General features: G+C 47.5%; 2 protein-coding genes across 9 annotated transcripts in view; one reads left to right on the top strand and one right to left on the bottom strand.

Annotated features, from left to right (window-relative positions):
* PXYLP1 (2-phosphoxylose phosphatase 1) overlaps positions 1 to 17,599 on the top strand; it is an 86,020-nt gene that overhangs the window by 46,919 nt on the left and 21,502 nt on the right. For 6 of the 8 annotated variants that reach the window (XM_025290858.2, XM_044946524.1, XM_006078043.4 and 3 more), the window contains one exon: positions 339 to 470. The exons of 1 other annotated variant lie outside the window; for it this stretch is intronic. In XM_025290858.2, the coding sequence (XP_025146643.1) occupies positions 392 to 470 (79 nt within the window). In that variant the 5' untranslated portion in view covers positions 339 to 391. Of the gene's footprint in view, positions 1 to 338; positions 471 to 2,981; positions 3,236 to 17,599 lie in introns of those variants that run through there. One more of the 8 variants, XM_006078045.3, reaches the window with a different exon arrangement.
* Positions 10,323 to 10,943, bottom strand: LOC102394871 (60S ribosomal protein L15-like). Its single transcript, XM_006078049.3, has one exon. It carries the CDS (start codon positions 10,941 to 10,943, stop codon positions 10,323 to 10,325), a length of 621 nt encoding a protein of 206 aa, XP_006078111.2.

Below are 17,599 nucleotides of genomic sequence, written 5' to 3'. Positions count from 1 at the left end.
GGGATCAGAATGGGGTGTTCACTTCCTCATCCTTGTAAAGACTTCTTAGGTCTGGCATATACTATAAGTGCTCAAAAGACATCCTGTCCGTTTTTCTTTGCAAAGGCCATGCCATGAAATCTCCCTGCCTGTTGAGATCAGATAAACGAAGCCTTCCCGAAGGGTGCCTTCTCAGCCAGGCTGATTTGGGGGCACAGACATCAGCAACAGCGCACAGTTGTTCTCCGACCGGGATTCACACTGCCCTGCTGGAGAACGGGGCTGATCAGATTCTTTTCAGTTGACAGACTTGGTTTTCCGCCTCAGAAACATGTTTCTTGCCTCTCCTCTCTTCGCAGGACGTGTTGCTGATCTGAGGTGAAACCATGAAGAGAAGATAAAATAAACAATAATGCTTTTCCGCAATCGCTTCGTGCTGCTGCTGGCCCTGGCCGCACTGCTGGCCTTCGTGAGCCTCAGCCTGCAGTTCTGTGAGTGTGGGTATGGGTGCTGGGATGGTAAGGGGGCTTTTCTCTGGAGCAGAAGCCCCCATGGGAAGGAAACACATAGGTCCCAAAGCCTTTGTTCTTTTTTTTTCCTTTCACCTTTTTTTTAATTGAAATATAGTTGATTTACAATGTTGTTAATTCCTGTTATACAGCAAAGTGATTCAGTTTTACATATATGTGTGTGTGTGTGTGTGTGTGTGTGCTTAGTCGCTCAGTCGTGTCTGACTCTTTGTGACCCCATGAACTGTAGCCTGCCAGACTCCTCTCTCCATGGGGATCCTCCAGGCAAGAATACTGGAGTGGGTTGCCATGCCCTCCTCCAGGGGATCTTCCCAACCCAGAGATCGAACCCAGGTCTCCCGCATTGCAGGCAGACTCTTTACTGTCTGAGCCACCAGAAAAAGAATGTGTGTGTGTGTGTGTGTGTGTGTGTGTGTGTGTGTGTATACATCTTTTTTAAAAAATACTCTTTTCCATTATTGTTTATCATAGGATTTTTTTTAATTGGTGGATAATTGCTTTACAGTTAGTTTCTGCTGTACAACATCATGAATCAGCTGTAAGTGTACATATATCCCCTCTCTCTTGAGCCTCCCTCCCACCTACCCCCCATCCCACGTTCTAGGTCATTACCTGTGTTCTTTAAATAAACAGTGAGGTTTCAAACAACTCAATCTTTTTAGTGTCGGTGCTAGTGGTGGGTGAGTGTACATCTTTGCTTGTGAGGAACAAGAGCAATCACTTGGCCTCATGACATACTTTTGGCTTCTCCCTGGATTCCTCAACTGGTTATTCCTGGATCCTTAGTTCAGGTTCCCAAGGTGAAGACAGTGAGTGGTCAGCTTGTGCCCTCATGCTGGGCCACACAGCAGAGGTGCTTGGCTTGGGGGTTGAGTGTCCATTATCAGAGAGGGTGGAAGGATTAGGTCCCAGTACCAAACTGGGCAGCAGGGACTGTGCATTGGGAAGCCCGGAGTGGCGCGGCAGCAGCATGGCTGAGGAGGCCAGTCCACAGGCCTCGCCACCTGCCCTCAGCCCATAACTTGTGGCCTGTGCTCAGGCTGAGCCCCAAATCTATGCCCCCTGCTGCCCCCTAAGGGTGGTGGTCCTCAAACACAGATCCAACCAGGCACTTCCTTGGCTGTAACCCTTCAGCAGTGGGTCTCTGAGAGGCACCTTAGCCTTTCTGGGACCCCTGTCTCACCTTGAACCCTACACCACAGCCTTGCTGAGTGGCTTGGCATTTTCTGCACATCCAGGCTGTTCTCTGTGCCTGAAGCCGGTCCGTCTGCCTGGACTGTTCTCCTCACCTTCCTTCTATCTGCCTCCCATCCCATCCTCTCCTCCACATGGTTCATTCACACCTTTCTCCTTCAGAAAGCTTCCATCACTCCCCACCTGGGTATGGGCTTCTTGGCTGTACATCTGGGGTGCTCTGAACCTATCCCACTCCTTGCACTAGCCATGAAGTGAAGTGAAAGTCGCTCAGTTGTGTCCGAGTCTTTGAGAGCTCCCTGTAGCCGGCCAGTCTCCTCTGTCCATGGTATTCTCCAGGCAAGAACACTGAAGTGGGTTGCCATTCCCTTCTCCAGGGGATCTTCCCAACCCAAGGATCGAACCCAAGTCTCATGCCTTGCAGGTGGATTCTTTACCATCTGGGCTACCAGGGAAGCCTTGCGATATCATAATTTTTTGGTTCTGTGTCTTTTCCTTCTACAAGACTGGCTGCTCTTTGAGAACAGGGCCCATTTCTGCTTCCCTCTTTATCACAGGAACCAGCACTGCCAACCACATAGGAGGCGCCTCAGGAGTGTTTCAGTGAATGAATGAATCTACACCTGCTCTGGAAAGCAGGTGAACCCTATTTCTCTATCCTTCTGGTGCTGTGTACTTGTAAGCCAAGAAAATATCTGTGCGATGCTGGTAATTGTATTTTTGCTGCTGCCTACCTGCCCTCCACTTTCCACCGCACCCCGGCAGGTGGGAAGCAAGTGCTTGGCCCTCATCACGGCTTAGGGTATCTCTGGGAGGAGGTGGCATTGCTATCACAGTCTGCATGATGGGAGGAAGGGCAGGTGGCCAGAGAGCGGGGATGTTCTGAGTGAGCTGAGGGACATGGGAAAGACTTGGCATTCAGAATGAGTGGTTTGAAGGGAGGAGGCTTTGAGCAAATTTCCCTGCCTCACCTCTGATTTGTGACATATTCCATGCACACATCTAGTGCATATGACAAGCACTTCTAATAGTAAAAGTACTCACTTTATCCTTAGGAATAGGAAAATAGATTAAGAGAAGGTGGGCATAAGAAGTTTAAAGATACTCTAGATGGTTAATGAACTGTAAAAAAAAAACAAGTCTTTTCCAGAAAGTGTTTGGAATCAGTCGTTTGTGTGTGGCTTTTCATTAAAAATTTTCCATCCTTTGCTTGTAAGGATGTTTCAATCAACCTTAGTTCTTAGTTTGAGACACTGACAGGTTCTGAGACATGAGTGTGGGTTACTTGTGTTTGCCGCGTCTCTCTTGCATGAGGTGGTTTCCATGTCACTGAATTGGCCTGTGTGTTTTGCTTATATAACTCCTCTGAAAGTACCTTCTGTTTTAGCAGAGCCAATTTTCAGCCGTACTTATTTTAGGGAAAATTTTTCAGGATAAATTGGCCAGCCTGGGTCTGAGGTCTTTATTCTTCAGTGCATTGGGAGTTTGGAAAGATTAAGATATGGACCTTCTTACTGCTCTTCTGCTTCTAGGTAAACTGTAACTTTGGAATTTAACAATTTTGGTGAAAATTGAGTTAAATTGTTTAATTTATTTAATCACTTTACTGGTTGCTAATTATTATGCTGTAAGAAACTGGACTAATTCATAATACAAAGATGTCTGCTTAAGTAACACTTAAATTTTCATTCTTACCCTAAAATATATGGACTTTTTTCTTCTCTATTTCTTTTGACTAATTTTTGAATATCGGATTAGCACATATAATTGTTTCAGGTAATGTATTTGAGACAGTCAAATGGAACTTGGCTTTCTTTTGTTTTAAGTAAATAGTATAATTTTGTTTTCTATGATTGTGTATTTTATTTTGACACTTTGGTAGTTTTATTTTTCTGATGTTTTGAATATGAGAAAGTTATGACCCAGGTTACAATGAAAAAATCAAGTTGCTTAAATAAGTGTTTCATCCTCTCGGTACAGAAAGTGTGTATGTGTACTAACATATATTTATTAAGTGCTTATGTATGCTGGAGATTTTTCTACACTATTGGGGTGGAGATGGTTGGGAGAGGATACAAAAAAGATTAAAGTACGGTTTGTAGTTTCTCAAAATATGTTGATTTTAAATGGTAATAATGATTCACTTTATGCTAATAGACATTAATAAGAATGATTCATTTTGTATTTTCAAGTCCTTGATGTTTTTGAGTTTGGAAAGAGTGATTCTGAAATTCCTGATACTCGAAGAAGGGAACAAGTCAGGCATAAATATCATTAGTTATTCTAGTTAAAATAAGTATAACTGGGAAAATAACTTCTTAGATTGTGGGACTCCTTCAGTGTGACAAGAAAAGATCCTGGGTTATGAAGACTTGTGGATGGTTCCTTATTTTGCTGCTTTTTCTGCTCGTTTGTAATCGTCCGTTTTCCTGCTTCAACCCTTTCCTTCATGCTCATTTTGTGCTCATTTTACCGCCTTCCAAGCAGTCCCAAAATGGCAGCGTGGCGGGGGCCCAGCTCCCAGACCCTGAAGCCACAGCCTTGGGTTTGAATGCTGCTCAGCCACTTAGCTGTGGTGTGCCTTAGGCAGGCGTGGCCTCCAGGAGCCTCTGTTTCTTATTTCATAAAATGAAGTTCATTGTTGCTACTTTGAAACATTGGTATGAGAAAGGAGATTTTGTGGTAAAACCTTTGGCTCAGGAAGCTCAGTCAGTGTAAACAGTACAGAGTCCTGTCATGATGCTTCCTCAGAAGCCAGGGCTCTTGGTATCCCAAAGGCTGCTTCAGCCATTTGTGGACAGAGCTTTTGAAACAGAGTGTGTGTATGTGTGTGTGTGTGTGTTAGTCACTCAGTTGTGTCTAACTCTTTGTGACCCCATGGACTATAGCCCACCAGGCTTCTCTCTCCATGGAATCCTCCAGGCAAGAATACTGGAGTGGGTAGCCTTTCCCTTTTCCAGGGGATCTTCCCAACCCAGGGATCAAACTGGGGTCTCCTGCATTGCAGCAGATTCTTTACCATCTGAGCCACCAGGGAAGCCCCTTTGAAATAGTATATCGTGCATTTCTTTCTTTTAAATCAGAGTCCATCGGCCATGATAGGGGGTCAGTCTACACTGGTCATCGGTATCTTGGGCAGGGCCCTGGTGGACCAGAGCAGGTTTCTAAGGGAAATGTCCATGGTGGACTGGAAACTCAGCTTCCCAGGTAGAAGGGGGCGGTTAACCTGCCAAAGTGAAGTTGCCTTCAGTATCTGAAGCACTCTTATGTCTATCCAGTATCTGTAAGAGGCGTCAGCCCAGCTCTGTGTGGCCTGGTGACCATGGAGACGTATTTCAGTTCAGTGGCAGGTGAAGCTTCCTGACTGTCAACGTCTTGTGGAGGTGGACTGGCAGGATGCACACCCTGGAGCATCGCTCTGTGAAGAATGGAATAGTAGGCAGGTCACTGGACCTGATCCCATTTAAAGCCTTCTCAGACTCTGAGGTTTGGAGAATCTTATCGTTCCTTGTTGACCCAGTACCTTGAGTTGGCATAGCACTGTCCTTCAGCAAACATTCCACTGTGTGCTGGGCCCTTGGGGTTTCATCTCTCAAGGGCCAAAGGAGCTGTCTATCTAGTGAAGGAGAATCCTGAGCAGATGCTTGGCACACAAGGTACAGCGTGCTCAGGCAGGAAAGCGGTGGCCCCCCCAAAGAGCTGGGAAAGAACGTGGACTCTGGAGCCAGATTGCCTGATCGAGTCCCTGCCCTGCCACTTGCCAACTGTGTGAGCTCAGGCATGTTTGCTACCCTCTGCATGCTCATCTGTAAAATGGGGAGGGGGACAATAAGAGTTTCTGTTTCATCGGGTTGGTGAAGGATATTTTATAATACACCTAGAACAGTTCCTGGCAGATAGTGATCACTGTATGCATGCTTGTTAAATAAAATGATTGAGATGAATTATGGCAGGGTGACATGGGAGGATGGAGGACAAGAAGCCAGCCACGTAGGAGGTCAGGGAAGACTCCCTCCCAGGGGAGGTGACATCCGAGCTCCAGCCTTGAGGGATGAGTTAGAGTTGTCCATGAGGAAGCTGGGAAGGGCATTCCTGGCAGATGGAGGCAGGTGTGCCAGGGCAGAGCAAGAGACAGCAGGGCCAGGTTAATCACCTGTGTGTAGCTGTGAAGGTGGACTATGCCAGGGCCACCTACATCACCATGTTATACCTTGAAGATACTAGAGCCCCTGAAGCAGGAGGACAGCATGTCATCAGATTCGTGTCTGGGAAAGGCTACAGTCTTGTACAACGGTTGCCAAAGAGTGGTCTCCTGAGCCCCTTGATTAGAGTAGCCCTGGGAGTTTGCTAAAGTGCATGTTCCAAAAACAAAGAAGAGCAGATCTGTGCCCCTCCCCAGGGAGTCAGAACTGTGGTTCCCCCTGGGGGTGCTAATGTACACAGAAGTTGGGTGCTGCCCACTCAGAGGCTGGCGGAAGGGTAGTGCTCAGAGGCAACTCGGGGGCTACATCCCTGCTCCAGTTGAAGGCTGAGGAATGGCTCTGATGAAGGTGTCGGGCCCAAAAGGAAGGAACAAAGCTGAGAGCGTCAGATGATGCTGCGGACTGAGAGCTGATCTAGGGTGCAGTGCAACCAGGGTGGAGAGAGAGGGGAGTGTGACTCGGAGGTCTCGTAGGCTGCCCCCATTCATGCGTCCATGCTGTTACTCACACAGTCCCTTTTCCACCTGGGGTGAGTGTGCCAAAGGCTGAAGGAGGTACCCAGAACACGGTCTGGGAGGTCAGCCGTGTGGGGCCAATGGCCCCCGAGTCTGGACGAAGAGACTGGGGGAGAGTGCTCTGAGCAAGGAGAAGCAGGCTGGTGGGGAACAGGGGATGGGCTGGTGGGGAACAGGGGAGGAGCTGGGGAGTTGGTGAGGTGCATCAGGGCCATTGGGAGTACCAATGGGTGCAGTGGGTGCAGGTCCTCCTGGAGGCGATTCCAGGGCCTGAGCCCAACAGGAAGCCCGTCAGAGCCCCTGTTTACAGACCTTGTGTCCAGCATTCCCTGATCTCCCTGGAGCCCATGGAGGCTCCTCCAGTCCCACAGCCTGCGGGCTGGTATTTTTTGGCCCAAGCAACGTTTTCACTTTGGAAAATTTATTTACCAATGTTTTTAAACTAGGCAATTTCACATAAAGTTCTAGCCCCTCTTTTAAGAACCAGACTGTCCACAAGCTGTGGCCCACAGTCCTTTGCAGGGACCTCAGCTGCAGCCGGCTGCAATCTGAGTAGGGGTGGCGAGAGCACTGTGCTAAGCCCTGTCAGCTCCGGAGTTTGTACTCCATGTACCTGCAGAGGGGAAGGACGGGGCAAAGGTGAAATGTGGGCAGATGGAGGAGGAGAGGCTGTGAAGGAGACAGGGAAGCAGCAGGGAGGGGGGCTCCGAAGCCAAGGGGCAGGCGACCCGCCCCAGGTTCTCAGGTGGGCAGCCGAGGAACCCCAGCCAGGCCAGCTTTTGTGCATGTGTGATGTGTGTGCAAGTGGTGTGTGTGTGTGTCAGTGGTGTGTTTATATGATGTGTGTAAGAAGTGTATGTGTCAGTGGTATGTATATGGTGATGTGTATGCTGTTTGTGAATGTGTAAGTGATGTGTGTTTGATATGCATGCAAGTGGTGTGTGTATGTGATGTGTGTGGTGTGTTTAAGTGGTGTGTGTATGTATAAGTGGGCTTCCTGGGTGGCTCAGTGGGTAAAGAATCTGCCTGCAATGCAGGAGATGGAGGAGACACAGGAGACTCAGGTTTAATTCCTGGGTCAGGAAGATCCCCTGGAGAAGGAAAATGGCAAACCACTTGAATATTCTTGCCTGGAGAATCCTATGGACAGAGGAGCCTGGCGGGCTACAGTCCATGGGGTCACAAAGAGTCGGACATGACTGAAGCAGATGAACACAAGTATGTATAAGTGATGTGGGGTGTGTATGTGTGTGGTGTGTATAAGTGCTGCATGTATGTGTGTGGTGTGTGTATGTGTGTGGTATGTGTATATGTGGGGTGTATATAAGTGGTGTGTGGTGTGTGTAAGTGGTGTGTGTATGATCCTTTTCTTGGAGATTTGTTTGATTTTTTAATTTGTATTTATTTATTTATTTTTGGCTGTGTTGTGTTTTTTTTGTTGTGGGGACTTTTCTCCAGTTGCAGCGAGTAGGAGCTATTCCTCGTTGCAGCGTGCAGACTTCTCATTGAGGTGGCTTCTCTTGTTGCGGAGCACAGGCTCTAGGGTGCGTGGGCTCTGTAGTTGCACCTCCTGGGCTCTAGAGCACAGGCTCAGCAGCTGTGGTACACTGGCTTAGTTGCTCCGCAGCATGTGGGATCTTCCAGGATCAGGGATCAAACCCGTGTCTCCTATATTTCCAGGCAGATTCTTTACCACTGAGCCACCAGGGAAGCTGCTTATTTGATTTCTGAGAATTTTCAATTTAGTTTTTCTTTGAATGTTTTGTGTGTAACTGCCGCATAGAGTTAAATATCTTTGGGTAGAAAAAAAGTTCTGTAGATAACTGACAAAGTTAAGCTGGACAAATCAGTGTCTTAAGTTCATGTCATAGTTATTTTGGAGGAGGTATGTACCAGGTGGGCCCTTCCATGAACTAAAAATGGGACACATATATGTCTGTGGATTATTTCTAGTTTTCTTCCAGGGTAGAGACATTGTTTCTCTCTCTCTCCCTCTTCCTTCCTTCTTTCTTTCCCTCTTTCTTTGTTTCTGATCTTAGAGAGTTTCTCCTAAGAATAAACTGGAGGATAGAGATGTATGCTCAAAGATGTTACTTGCAGCCCTGCTTATAGTAGGAAAAGGGGGTCAAGAGCCAAAATGTCCAACAGGAAATACTCCTGCATCCATTACACCATATTTACATAGACATCTCAGTATTGACTTGAAAGGTTGTCCATAATATATTTGCTAAAAAGACATGTGGTACCTTTATGTGAGTGTGTGTGTGTGTGTGTGTGTGTGTGTGTGTGTAGTCAGCAGTATTGGTTAAGAAGGTGAATCTCCCATTTTATTTTATTTTTTTTGGTTTAATAGACATTTATTCTGTTATTATATAGTTGAACAACCTCTACACACAAAATAATATGATTTAAGTTTTTTTTTTAGTTGAAAGGAATTTGGGTCTTAAAAGGTTTTGCAAGCCTGTTTTCTGGAAATCACTCAAGTGGGCCTTTTTAAGGACCCTTGAAAAAAAAGAAAAATTGGTTCAAGAAAACCAGCAATTAAATTTCAAAATCAAACTATTTATGAAGATAGCAAGCCAAGAATTGGGGTAATTCCTCTTCTGTATTTCCTACACTCACATCCACCCTGAGAAACAGAAGCCTAGTCTACAGGAAGACGTGATGGAACAAGCAGAATGAGGTGGTAAGGGCAACCACAGCTGGTGGCCTATCAAGCCTGGAACGGTGAGGCTGGTTAGAGTAGGGATGGGAACTATAGACAACACGAAGTTGGAGGCCAGCTGAACTTGCATTGACACCAACAACATGAGTTTTCTCAGTAGCCTTTTAAAAATGGAGTGCCTTGACCCTAGAGAACAGATTACACTTAGCAATGATACTTTTAAATATAACCACCCCTGTTTCCTCATCCCCTAATGTGGCTTAGAGAAGTTCATGATGGTCGCAAACTAATACTACATATAAAACATTTAACTTTTTGATCCAAGTTTTTCCAATCATCCTACACTTGAAAGGGATCTGATGAACACCAAACTCCCAATCCTAACATCACTACCTTACAAACCTTAGGGCTAATAACTCCCCCCTCACTTATCTAACATTCAACTTTAATTGACACCAGTGTAAATACAACCATTTTGCACAAAGTTCAGTATTCTACAGATCCCAAGGCCTGAACCAGGAGCTTTATATGAACTTCAGTGCTACCACGGAGGCCAAGGCAATTTAATTTGGGTAAACCAGGATTTGGTTCATCAGAAGCCTCTTGCAACAGGGCTACTCAATTCTCTTTAAAATGGTGGCATTACTTTAATACTTTTTGCCTTTCAGAAGCAGCAATTACACAAATGTAATATTAGATTAAGCCTAAATGTGGGCCCTAGTCAAAAACTTCATTATTTTTCTGCATATGATCATGAGAAAGGATCAGGACACCGTTCACATTTCCAAGGAAAATCCAACTGAAAACATTGTCCCTGCCAAACTCCATAAAACTGCAAAGCGTTACATCACCCCAGTAAAGCTGCAGGTCTCACCACATGCATCAACAAATCTACTGGGTTAAGTTTATGTACTCCTCTTTTACAGAATTTTACACCTATTGTACCAAACAGCATTTTAAACACAGACATATCAACTCCCTAATAAAGCAAAAACAAAGGCATTTCCCTTATTAAAAACAAGATATACCATCACTTCATATACACTTATATGTGTAAGTGTAAATAGTTTTAATAAGTTCAAACATTATTGCATTTTAACTTTCAAAATTTGACAATGCATTCAATGAAGCAATCTGCAGACAACTAGTTTTAACAGACAAATTAAAACACACTTTTAAGCAGACAAGAACGTCCTAAATTGTTTATTAGGTAAGAACTTTACCAACATTACTTACATTAGTGGTAGCGGTGGAGTTGGAGAGTATCGCACCTTCTCCAAGCTGCAGGGCGAGAGCCACCTGTAGTATGGTGGAACTTGTGGCCCTTGCCCAGGCCGTGGCTCTTTCTGCCTGCAGAAGTCAGCCCCCCCATCTCCCTGTGCTTGTGGACTGGTTTGGTGATCCACTGAGTGTCAGGGTTTCTTCTGATAGCTTTATGGAATGGATCAATGAGGATAACCTCTAAGAAGTTGTATGTAGACTCTTCACCAACCCAGTGGGAATTCAGGACCCTCAGGGCCCCACAGTGGCGGCCAGCGCGCCCCTCCGCAACCGACTGCAAGCTTCGAGCAAACTTGAGCTGGTTGACACCATGGTGGACAGGCTTGCTGTAGGTGGCACCCTTAGGAACTGGGCGTTTGCGGCCACCACGGCGCACACGGATCCAGTATATGACATAGCCTTGCTTGGCCTTGTAGCCCAGCCTGCGCGCCTTGTCGGGCCGGGTTGGGTGTGGGGCGCGGGGCGCGGGGCGCGGGGCGCGGTGCAGCGCTGAGAGCTGACGGTACTGCCAGCAGCGCCCCCGCAGCACGGCCGACTGCTTCCTCCACAGCTCCTGGATGTACTTGTAGGCGCCCATGTCGGCTCACCCTGATGGCTGCCGCCTGACGGAAAGGATGAATCTCCCATTTTAGAAGAGAGCAAGTTATCAGTTAGTAAAACTAGAAAGTGTTAGTAAAATGAGTCAGTGAATTCAGGAGAGTATGTGCCGATTGCCAAGATTGTACGAAGAGAGACAAATAGGAGAGGAAGCTGCGGGACGTTGACACTGGAGGAACAACTGAATAGAGGTGAGCCAGGGACCCAGTGGGAGCCTGCGTGGGCGGAGTTTGCACTGATCAGCTTGGGCCTCATTTCTCGTTGTCTTGGCAACAGGGCTCCAAGCTGACGACATTAATAAAAATAAAAAACAACTCGAAGTGAGATAAGTGGTAATCAGATGCACAGCCCTGTGATATTGGTAGCACTCTGCCTTGGGGGAAGGGGTGGGAGGGGGAGGTTTTTGAGACTGATCAGAAGTGAGGTCTTGAGGGGGACAGAATCTGAATCCTGAATAAGAAGGTGCAGTCAGGAATGCCCTCAGAGACAGTGGAACCATCTCACTGTGCTTCCTGCCGCTGTGTCCCCAGCACTGGATGCCGGCCCTGCAGAGCCGGCGCCCAGGGTGAGAGAAGCAGAGACTCGGCCACAATGCAGGACTCCTCTCTGATTTATCTGGTTCTGGTTCCAGCATCGTCTCTTTCCCTCCCCGCCTCCTTCCTTCTTTTTCCTGTGTCAACTGAGGGGCTGGACCACACTGCCCTGGGGTCTGCTTTATGGGGAACTTAGAACCCAGCTCTGCCTCTCCCCAGCCCCAGGTATCTACCAGAGGGTGAAATGACCAGTCTTCACAGTATCCAGATACCTGCAGGCACGCAGCACATGGTCTCTCACTCAGGTGGCCTCTCCAGGACTCTCACATCCACTTGACCGCTCTTCTTTTTTGACTGTTTTCATAGAAGTGAATGACCAACCTGGACCCACTTTCCTGGGCTGTTAGTTTGGTGGCCTTAATGGGATACAGACCTTTGAGACACAAAAAACTTTTTGCTCCTGGGGAAGGGGCAACAATGTTCTTGAGCCATAGTGACCCGATCATCATTCGCACCAGAGCAGGGACTGGAGCACCATTCATCTCCGGCAGGACTTCCAGCCACACACACTGCAGCGTTCACTGTGGGTTCTCTGGGTGGTAGGAATATGCATGACTCACTTCTTTTTATACCTTAGTATTGGTGCCTATTTTAGGATGAACACATGCTTATATGAATTGTAACAATCCTTTTTCATTTTGTAAAATGAAAAAATCTCTACTCGAGGGTGTTGAAATTGGAAACCTGTTTCCAGGTGCATTGCGTTCTTAACCTGAGTCCATGGACATCTGCATTGTCTCACATGGTTTCAGAGGTGCTATGAATCCCCAGAAACCAAATGTAAAAGAGTGTACACAGTCCTTTTTCAGGGCTGAGGATCAATAGCTCTTAGCAGATTCTCAAAGGTAAGATAGAGAGGATCCAGGCCCTGAGGTGGTTGAGGATGACTGGGGCTCTTTTCATAGTTCTTTTTGGGGATCTGTCTTGGATGTGTCTGATTCCTAGTTTCTGTCATGATTCAGAGTCTTTGGCACTTGCAGCATCTAACCCGAGGGACCCTGTCTGGTCAAGGCCAGTTTGCAGTGGCCCCAGAGGAATGTGAGGAATGTTTCCTGGCCCCTCCAAGAGGCTGCAGCTGGGCTTGGGCTCAGGTCACAGTGGGACCACTGCCCCTTGCACTCTGGCCACCCTTGGGGTTAGGTCTCAGATGTCAGAGGGGTCAGGCAGGGAGGAGATAAGAACTTGGAACAAACAGCCTAGGGCTGGAGCTGAGTCCTCAACCCTGTGAGCACCCCACTCCCACTATGGGCTCTGGTGGTCTGGCTCTGGCTTTTATTTGAGAATCACACACATTTTTATACTCAGTGCAGGCTAGAGAAAGAAAGAACATTAAAGACACTTTAGTGGATTGAGGAAGCCTAAGGGAATTATGGGAGTTGCCTGTCAGAGCAATTCTAGTAAAGAGAATTCAGGGCAACTAGTTGTTGAATAACCTACAACAGGAGGATGCTGAATCCACCGAAAAATGATACCCCACATCCAAAGACAAAGGAGAAGCCTCAACAAGACAGAAGGAGGGGCGCAATCATGATAAAATCAAATCCCAAACCCACTGGGCTGGCAGCTCACAAACTGGAGAATGATAACACCAAAGAAGTTCTCCCACTGTTGTGAAAGTTATGAGCCCCCACATCAGGCTTCCCAGCCCGGGGCTCTGGCAAAGGGACTGGGAATCCCCAGGGAAGCAGACTTTGAAGGCCAACAGGATTTGATGGCAGGACTTCCACAGGACTGGGGGAAACAGATTCCACTCTTGGGGGGCACAAACAAAATCTTGTGCACAGCAAGACCCAGGGGAAAGGAGCAGTGACCCCCACAGGAGACTGAACCAGACCTACCTGCTAGTGTTGGAGGGTCTCCTGTGGAGGCGTGGGTTGGCAGTGGCTCTCTGTGGGGACAGGGGCACTGGCAGCAGCAGTCCTGGAAGATGCCCCTTGGTGTGAGCCCTCTTGGAGTTCACCATTAGCCCTACCATAGAGCCCATAGACTCCACAGCAGGGTCGCCTCAGGCCAAACAACTAACAGGGAGAGTGCGGCCTCCACCCCCCAAACCCCCTGTCAGCAGACAACTGGATTAAACTTTTACTGAGCATGGTCTTCCCCATCAGAGCAAGACCCAGTTTTTTCCACCACCAGTCTTTCTCATCAGGAAGCTTACACGAGCCTCTTATAGCCTCATTCACCAGAGGGAATACAGAATAAGCAGGAAGAACTACAGTCCCACAGCCTGCAGAACAAAACCCACACAATCCAGAAAGTTAATCAAAATGAAAAGGCAGAGGGTTATCTCCCAGATGAAGGAACAAGATAAAACCCCAGAAAAACAACTAAATGAAGTGGAGATAGGCAGTCTTCCAGAAAAAGAATTCAGAATAATGATAGTGAAGTTGATCCAGAATCTCAGAAAAAGAATGGAGAAGATGCAAGAAATGTTTACCAATGAAAAACTAAAGAACAAACAGAGATGAATAATACACTAGAAGAACTAAAGAACTAACTGCTGCTGCTGCTAAGTCGCTTCAGTTGTGTCCGACTCTGTGAGACCCCATAGACGGCAGCCCACCAGGCTCCTCTGTCCCTGGGATTCTCCAGGCAAGAACACTGGAGTGGGTTGCCATTTCCGTCTCCAATGCATGAAAGTGAAAAGTGAAAGTGAAGTCACTCAGTCGTGTCCGACTCCTAGCAACCCCATGGACTGCAGCCTACCAGGCTCCTCCATCCATGGGATTTGCCAGGCAAGAGTACTGGAGTGGGTTGCCATTGCCTTCTCCTGAATAATACACTAGAAGAATCAATAGCAGAGGAGCTGAGACAGAATTTCTGGAAGACAGAATGGTGGAAATCAGTGCCACAAAATATAATATAGAAAAAATAATGAAAAGAAACAAAGACAGCCTCTGGGACAACATAAAAATACACCAACATTTGTATTATAGAGGTCCCAGAAGGAAACGGAGAAGGCAGTGGCAACCCACTCCAGTACTCTTGCCTGGAAAATCCCATGGACGGAGGAGCCTGGTGGGCTGCAGTCTATGGGGTTGCTAAGAGTCGGACGTGACTGAGCGACTTCACTTTCACTTTTCACTTTCATGCATTGAAAAAGGAAATGGCAACCCACTCCAGTGTTCTTGCCTGGAGAATCCCAGGGACTGGGGAGCCTGTTGGGCTGCCGTCTATGGGGTCACACAGAGTCAGACATGACTGAAGCGACTTAGCAGCAGCAGCAGCAGCAGAAGGAAAAGAGAGAAAAGACCCAAGAAAATATTTAAAGAGTTAATAGCTGAAAACTTAATAAAATGTGAAAGGAAATAGTTAACCAAGTCCAGGAAGCACACAGTGTCCCAGCCATGATAAACCCAAGGAGGAACACATTGAGACACATAGTAATCAAATTGACACAAATTAAAGACAGATAAAGAGAATTCAAGAACCTTTTGAGCTTTGGGGAGGAAGAAATCGCAGAAATCAGGTGACAGGACTAGGGGTGTTTAACTTATAAGAAGGTGCCTTAAATAGTTGGGTGAGCTGAACTATTTAAGGGAATTATGGCTGCAGGGCTGACTCAGGACAGACTTGAGTGATGCAAGGGTGAAGTGACTACAGTCGCTTAGGAAGGTGACCAGCCCAGGGCTGAGGTCCCAACAAGGGTGAAACAGACTCTGAAGCTAGGAAGGTGAAAAGCAGGTGGTGGGGCCACACCTTGGCCCCACCAAGTTCTTTGCTGGTCCAGTCAGTGGTGAGACCTGTGGGGCAGCTGAGCCCAGAGTGGTGGAGACGGGTCAGCCAACACTTGCCCACCTGCCCTGGGACACCTGCGGATCCTAGATACCTGACTTCAAACTGCCAGGGTGTCTGTATAATCAGAGGAAGAGTTGATAACAACACAGGATAACTAAATGACTAGGGCAGGGATGGCAGGAGGCAGGGCTTCTGGGCTCACCTGATTCTTCCATGTGGGGAAGCTGTCTTTCCTGGAAAGGGCCTTTATTGACCCAGTTGGCTAGTGCCAGGTCCCATCCCTGGGACCAGCATGGCAAGGACAGGGTCCTGGAGAAGGGTCATGACCACCCCCACCACAGCATGGGGTTGACCTGGGAGAGCAGCCGTCTACAGAAGGGAAGGAGAGGTAGTGCTCTGAGCCAGGAATGGGCCCACAGTGCTCCATCAGAATCTCCTGTAAAGGGCAGCATACAGTGGGTTCTGAATGCTAGAGCAGCTGGGAAGAGGCCTGGAAGCAGGTAAATTCTTATCCCCTGCCCTGGGCCAGAGCCCCCATAGGGAGTGAGGAACTGGAGATGGGCATGGGCTTGGTGCCCTGGAAGAGAGGCGCTGACCTGTCTTCGTGAAGTCACGGTGATTCCCAGGTGATGACTGGCTGCACACACACAACCCGCTGAGCATGTGGAATAACTAAGGGGCCTGAAACCAAGGCCAGACAAGAAGGAGCTCGAAGCCTAGGGGCTAGGGTCATGATCTGACCCTGACTCTGGACTCGTTCTTTCTCTCCTTTCCTCTCTCCCATGGGGGTCTTCAATAGAATAAATAAAAATCAAAAGAAGCAGTTCATTGTTGGATGAAACATTGCTCTTCAGACATGTTCATCAAGTTGGCTGCTGAGCTGAGACTTATTGATAGATGGTATTTCTTCTGAGCCTCTTCTTGATCACTCTTGTGGTGACTTCCCAGTATCTCCTCTATATCCGGTTTGTTTCTGCATTATTCCTACACCCAGACCCCCAAACCAACCCCCAGGGTGTGCAGAGGCACTGTGATGGAGAAGGACATTTCCCCATATGCTTTCTGCTCCCGTTTTCTTATTTAATACCTTACCACCCTCCTCAACAGGATTGTAAGCTCTGGCAGAAGGACAGCAACCAGAGTATTTTATTCTCTGAAGAATTCCCAGTAGATGCTCAATAAATGTTGGATAGCTGGATGGGAGATGCCTAAATACCAGGCCTAGCAGGTCAACAGGATTACAGGGCAAGTGACCCCAGGCAAGTCCCTTGACTTGCCTCTGCCTGAGGTTCATGCCTGATGGATGGTTGCTCTTCATAGGATGAGGTGAGGTATAAGGCTGGAAAAAGCAGCACCAGACAGTTTGGCTTGAATTCTAGTCACAGCTACAGGGATGTTTGGTAATGAGGCACATGGATCCTTCCTCTGTGCATTGAGGGATGGGGGGGTGGGGGTGAGACGGGGAGGGGCCTACATGAAACAGCATCTGATTTGTCTTACTCTCGTTCTAAGAAATTTGCTAGTTGCTTTTGCATGTGAGGGGGTCCAAGGGACTGCTTTAGAGGTCATGTTCTCTGCCATTCTTTGACCTTGAGACGTCACTGGCATCTTTTTATACAAGAAGGTTTATGGATGTGATGACAGGATGAAAGTGATTATAGATGCAATAAACAGGTACAGCAGACATAAATGGGAGAGACTCATATCCTCAGATGGCGTATAAAGTCTTCTATTGGGAAATCACACCACAAAGAAAACATGTGCCCATTGATAGCAAGTTAATTATTAATAAAAGGTGTCTCCTATTGTGTCATTGTGTTGGCCACAGAGATACAGTGGCCCCAGGGCACTCATGTCTGTTCGTGGAGCTTTTTACACCTACATGACACCTCGTTATTCTTCCATCTGTTTGACTGCCTACTGTTCCTTCTGATGCGCCTACAGTTCCTTTTTCTTGCCCAGTGACATATGAGCTGCGTGGGATCAGCAGAGTTCCTACGTGTCCTCAGGGCAGTGGAGGAGCTGGGGAGGCCCGCCAGAAGAAGCCGCATCCTCCAGCCCCAGGATGCTCCCTTACACCTAAGTCTGCCCTTAGCCCCTGTTTTGCTGTAACCTCACATCACAGAAATGGGGGTGGCAGCTCTCTGGGATCTCTCTTACAATGGCACTAATCCCATTCATGAGGACTCCACCCTCTTGACTGAATTACTCCCCAAGGCCCCACCTCCAAATACCATCACACTGGCAGTTAGGATTTTAACATGTGAATTTGGGGGAGCATGAACACAGCTTGGGTTTCCCAAAT

Source organism: Bubalus bubalis, chromosome 1, assembly GCF_019923935.1.
Source record: "Bubalus bubalis isolate 160015118507 breed Murrah chromosome 1, NDDB_SH_1, whole genome shotgun sequence".
Taxonomy (NCBI): domain Eukaryota; kingdom Metazoa; phylum Chordata; class Mammalia; order Artiodactyla; family Bovidae; genus Bubalus; species Bubalus bubalis.
This window is presented reverse-complemented; position numbering and strand designations above follow the sequence as displayed.

Bases quoted from the DNA above. Each gene is read 5' to 3' on its own strand.
- LOC102394871 (XM_006078049.3), bottom strand. From the start codon at position 10,943: ATGGGCGCCTACAAGTACATCCAGGAGCTGTGGAGGAAGCAGTCGGCC.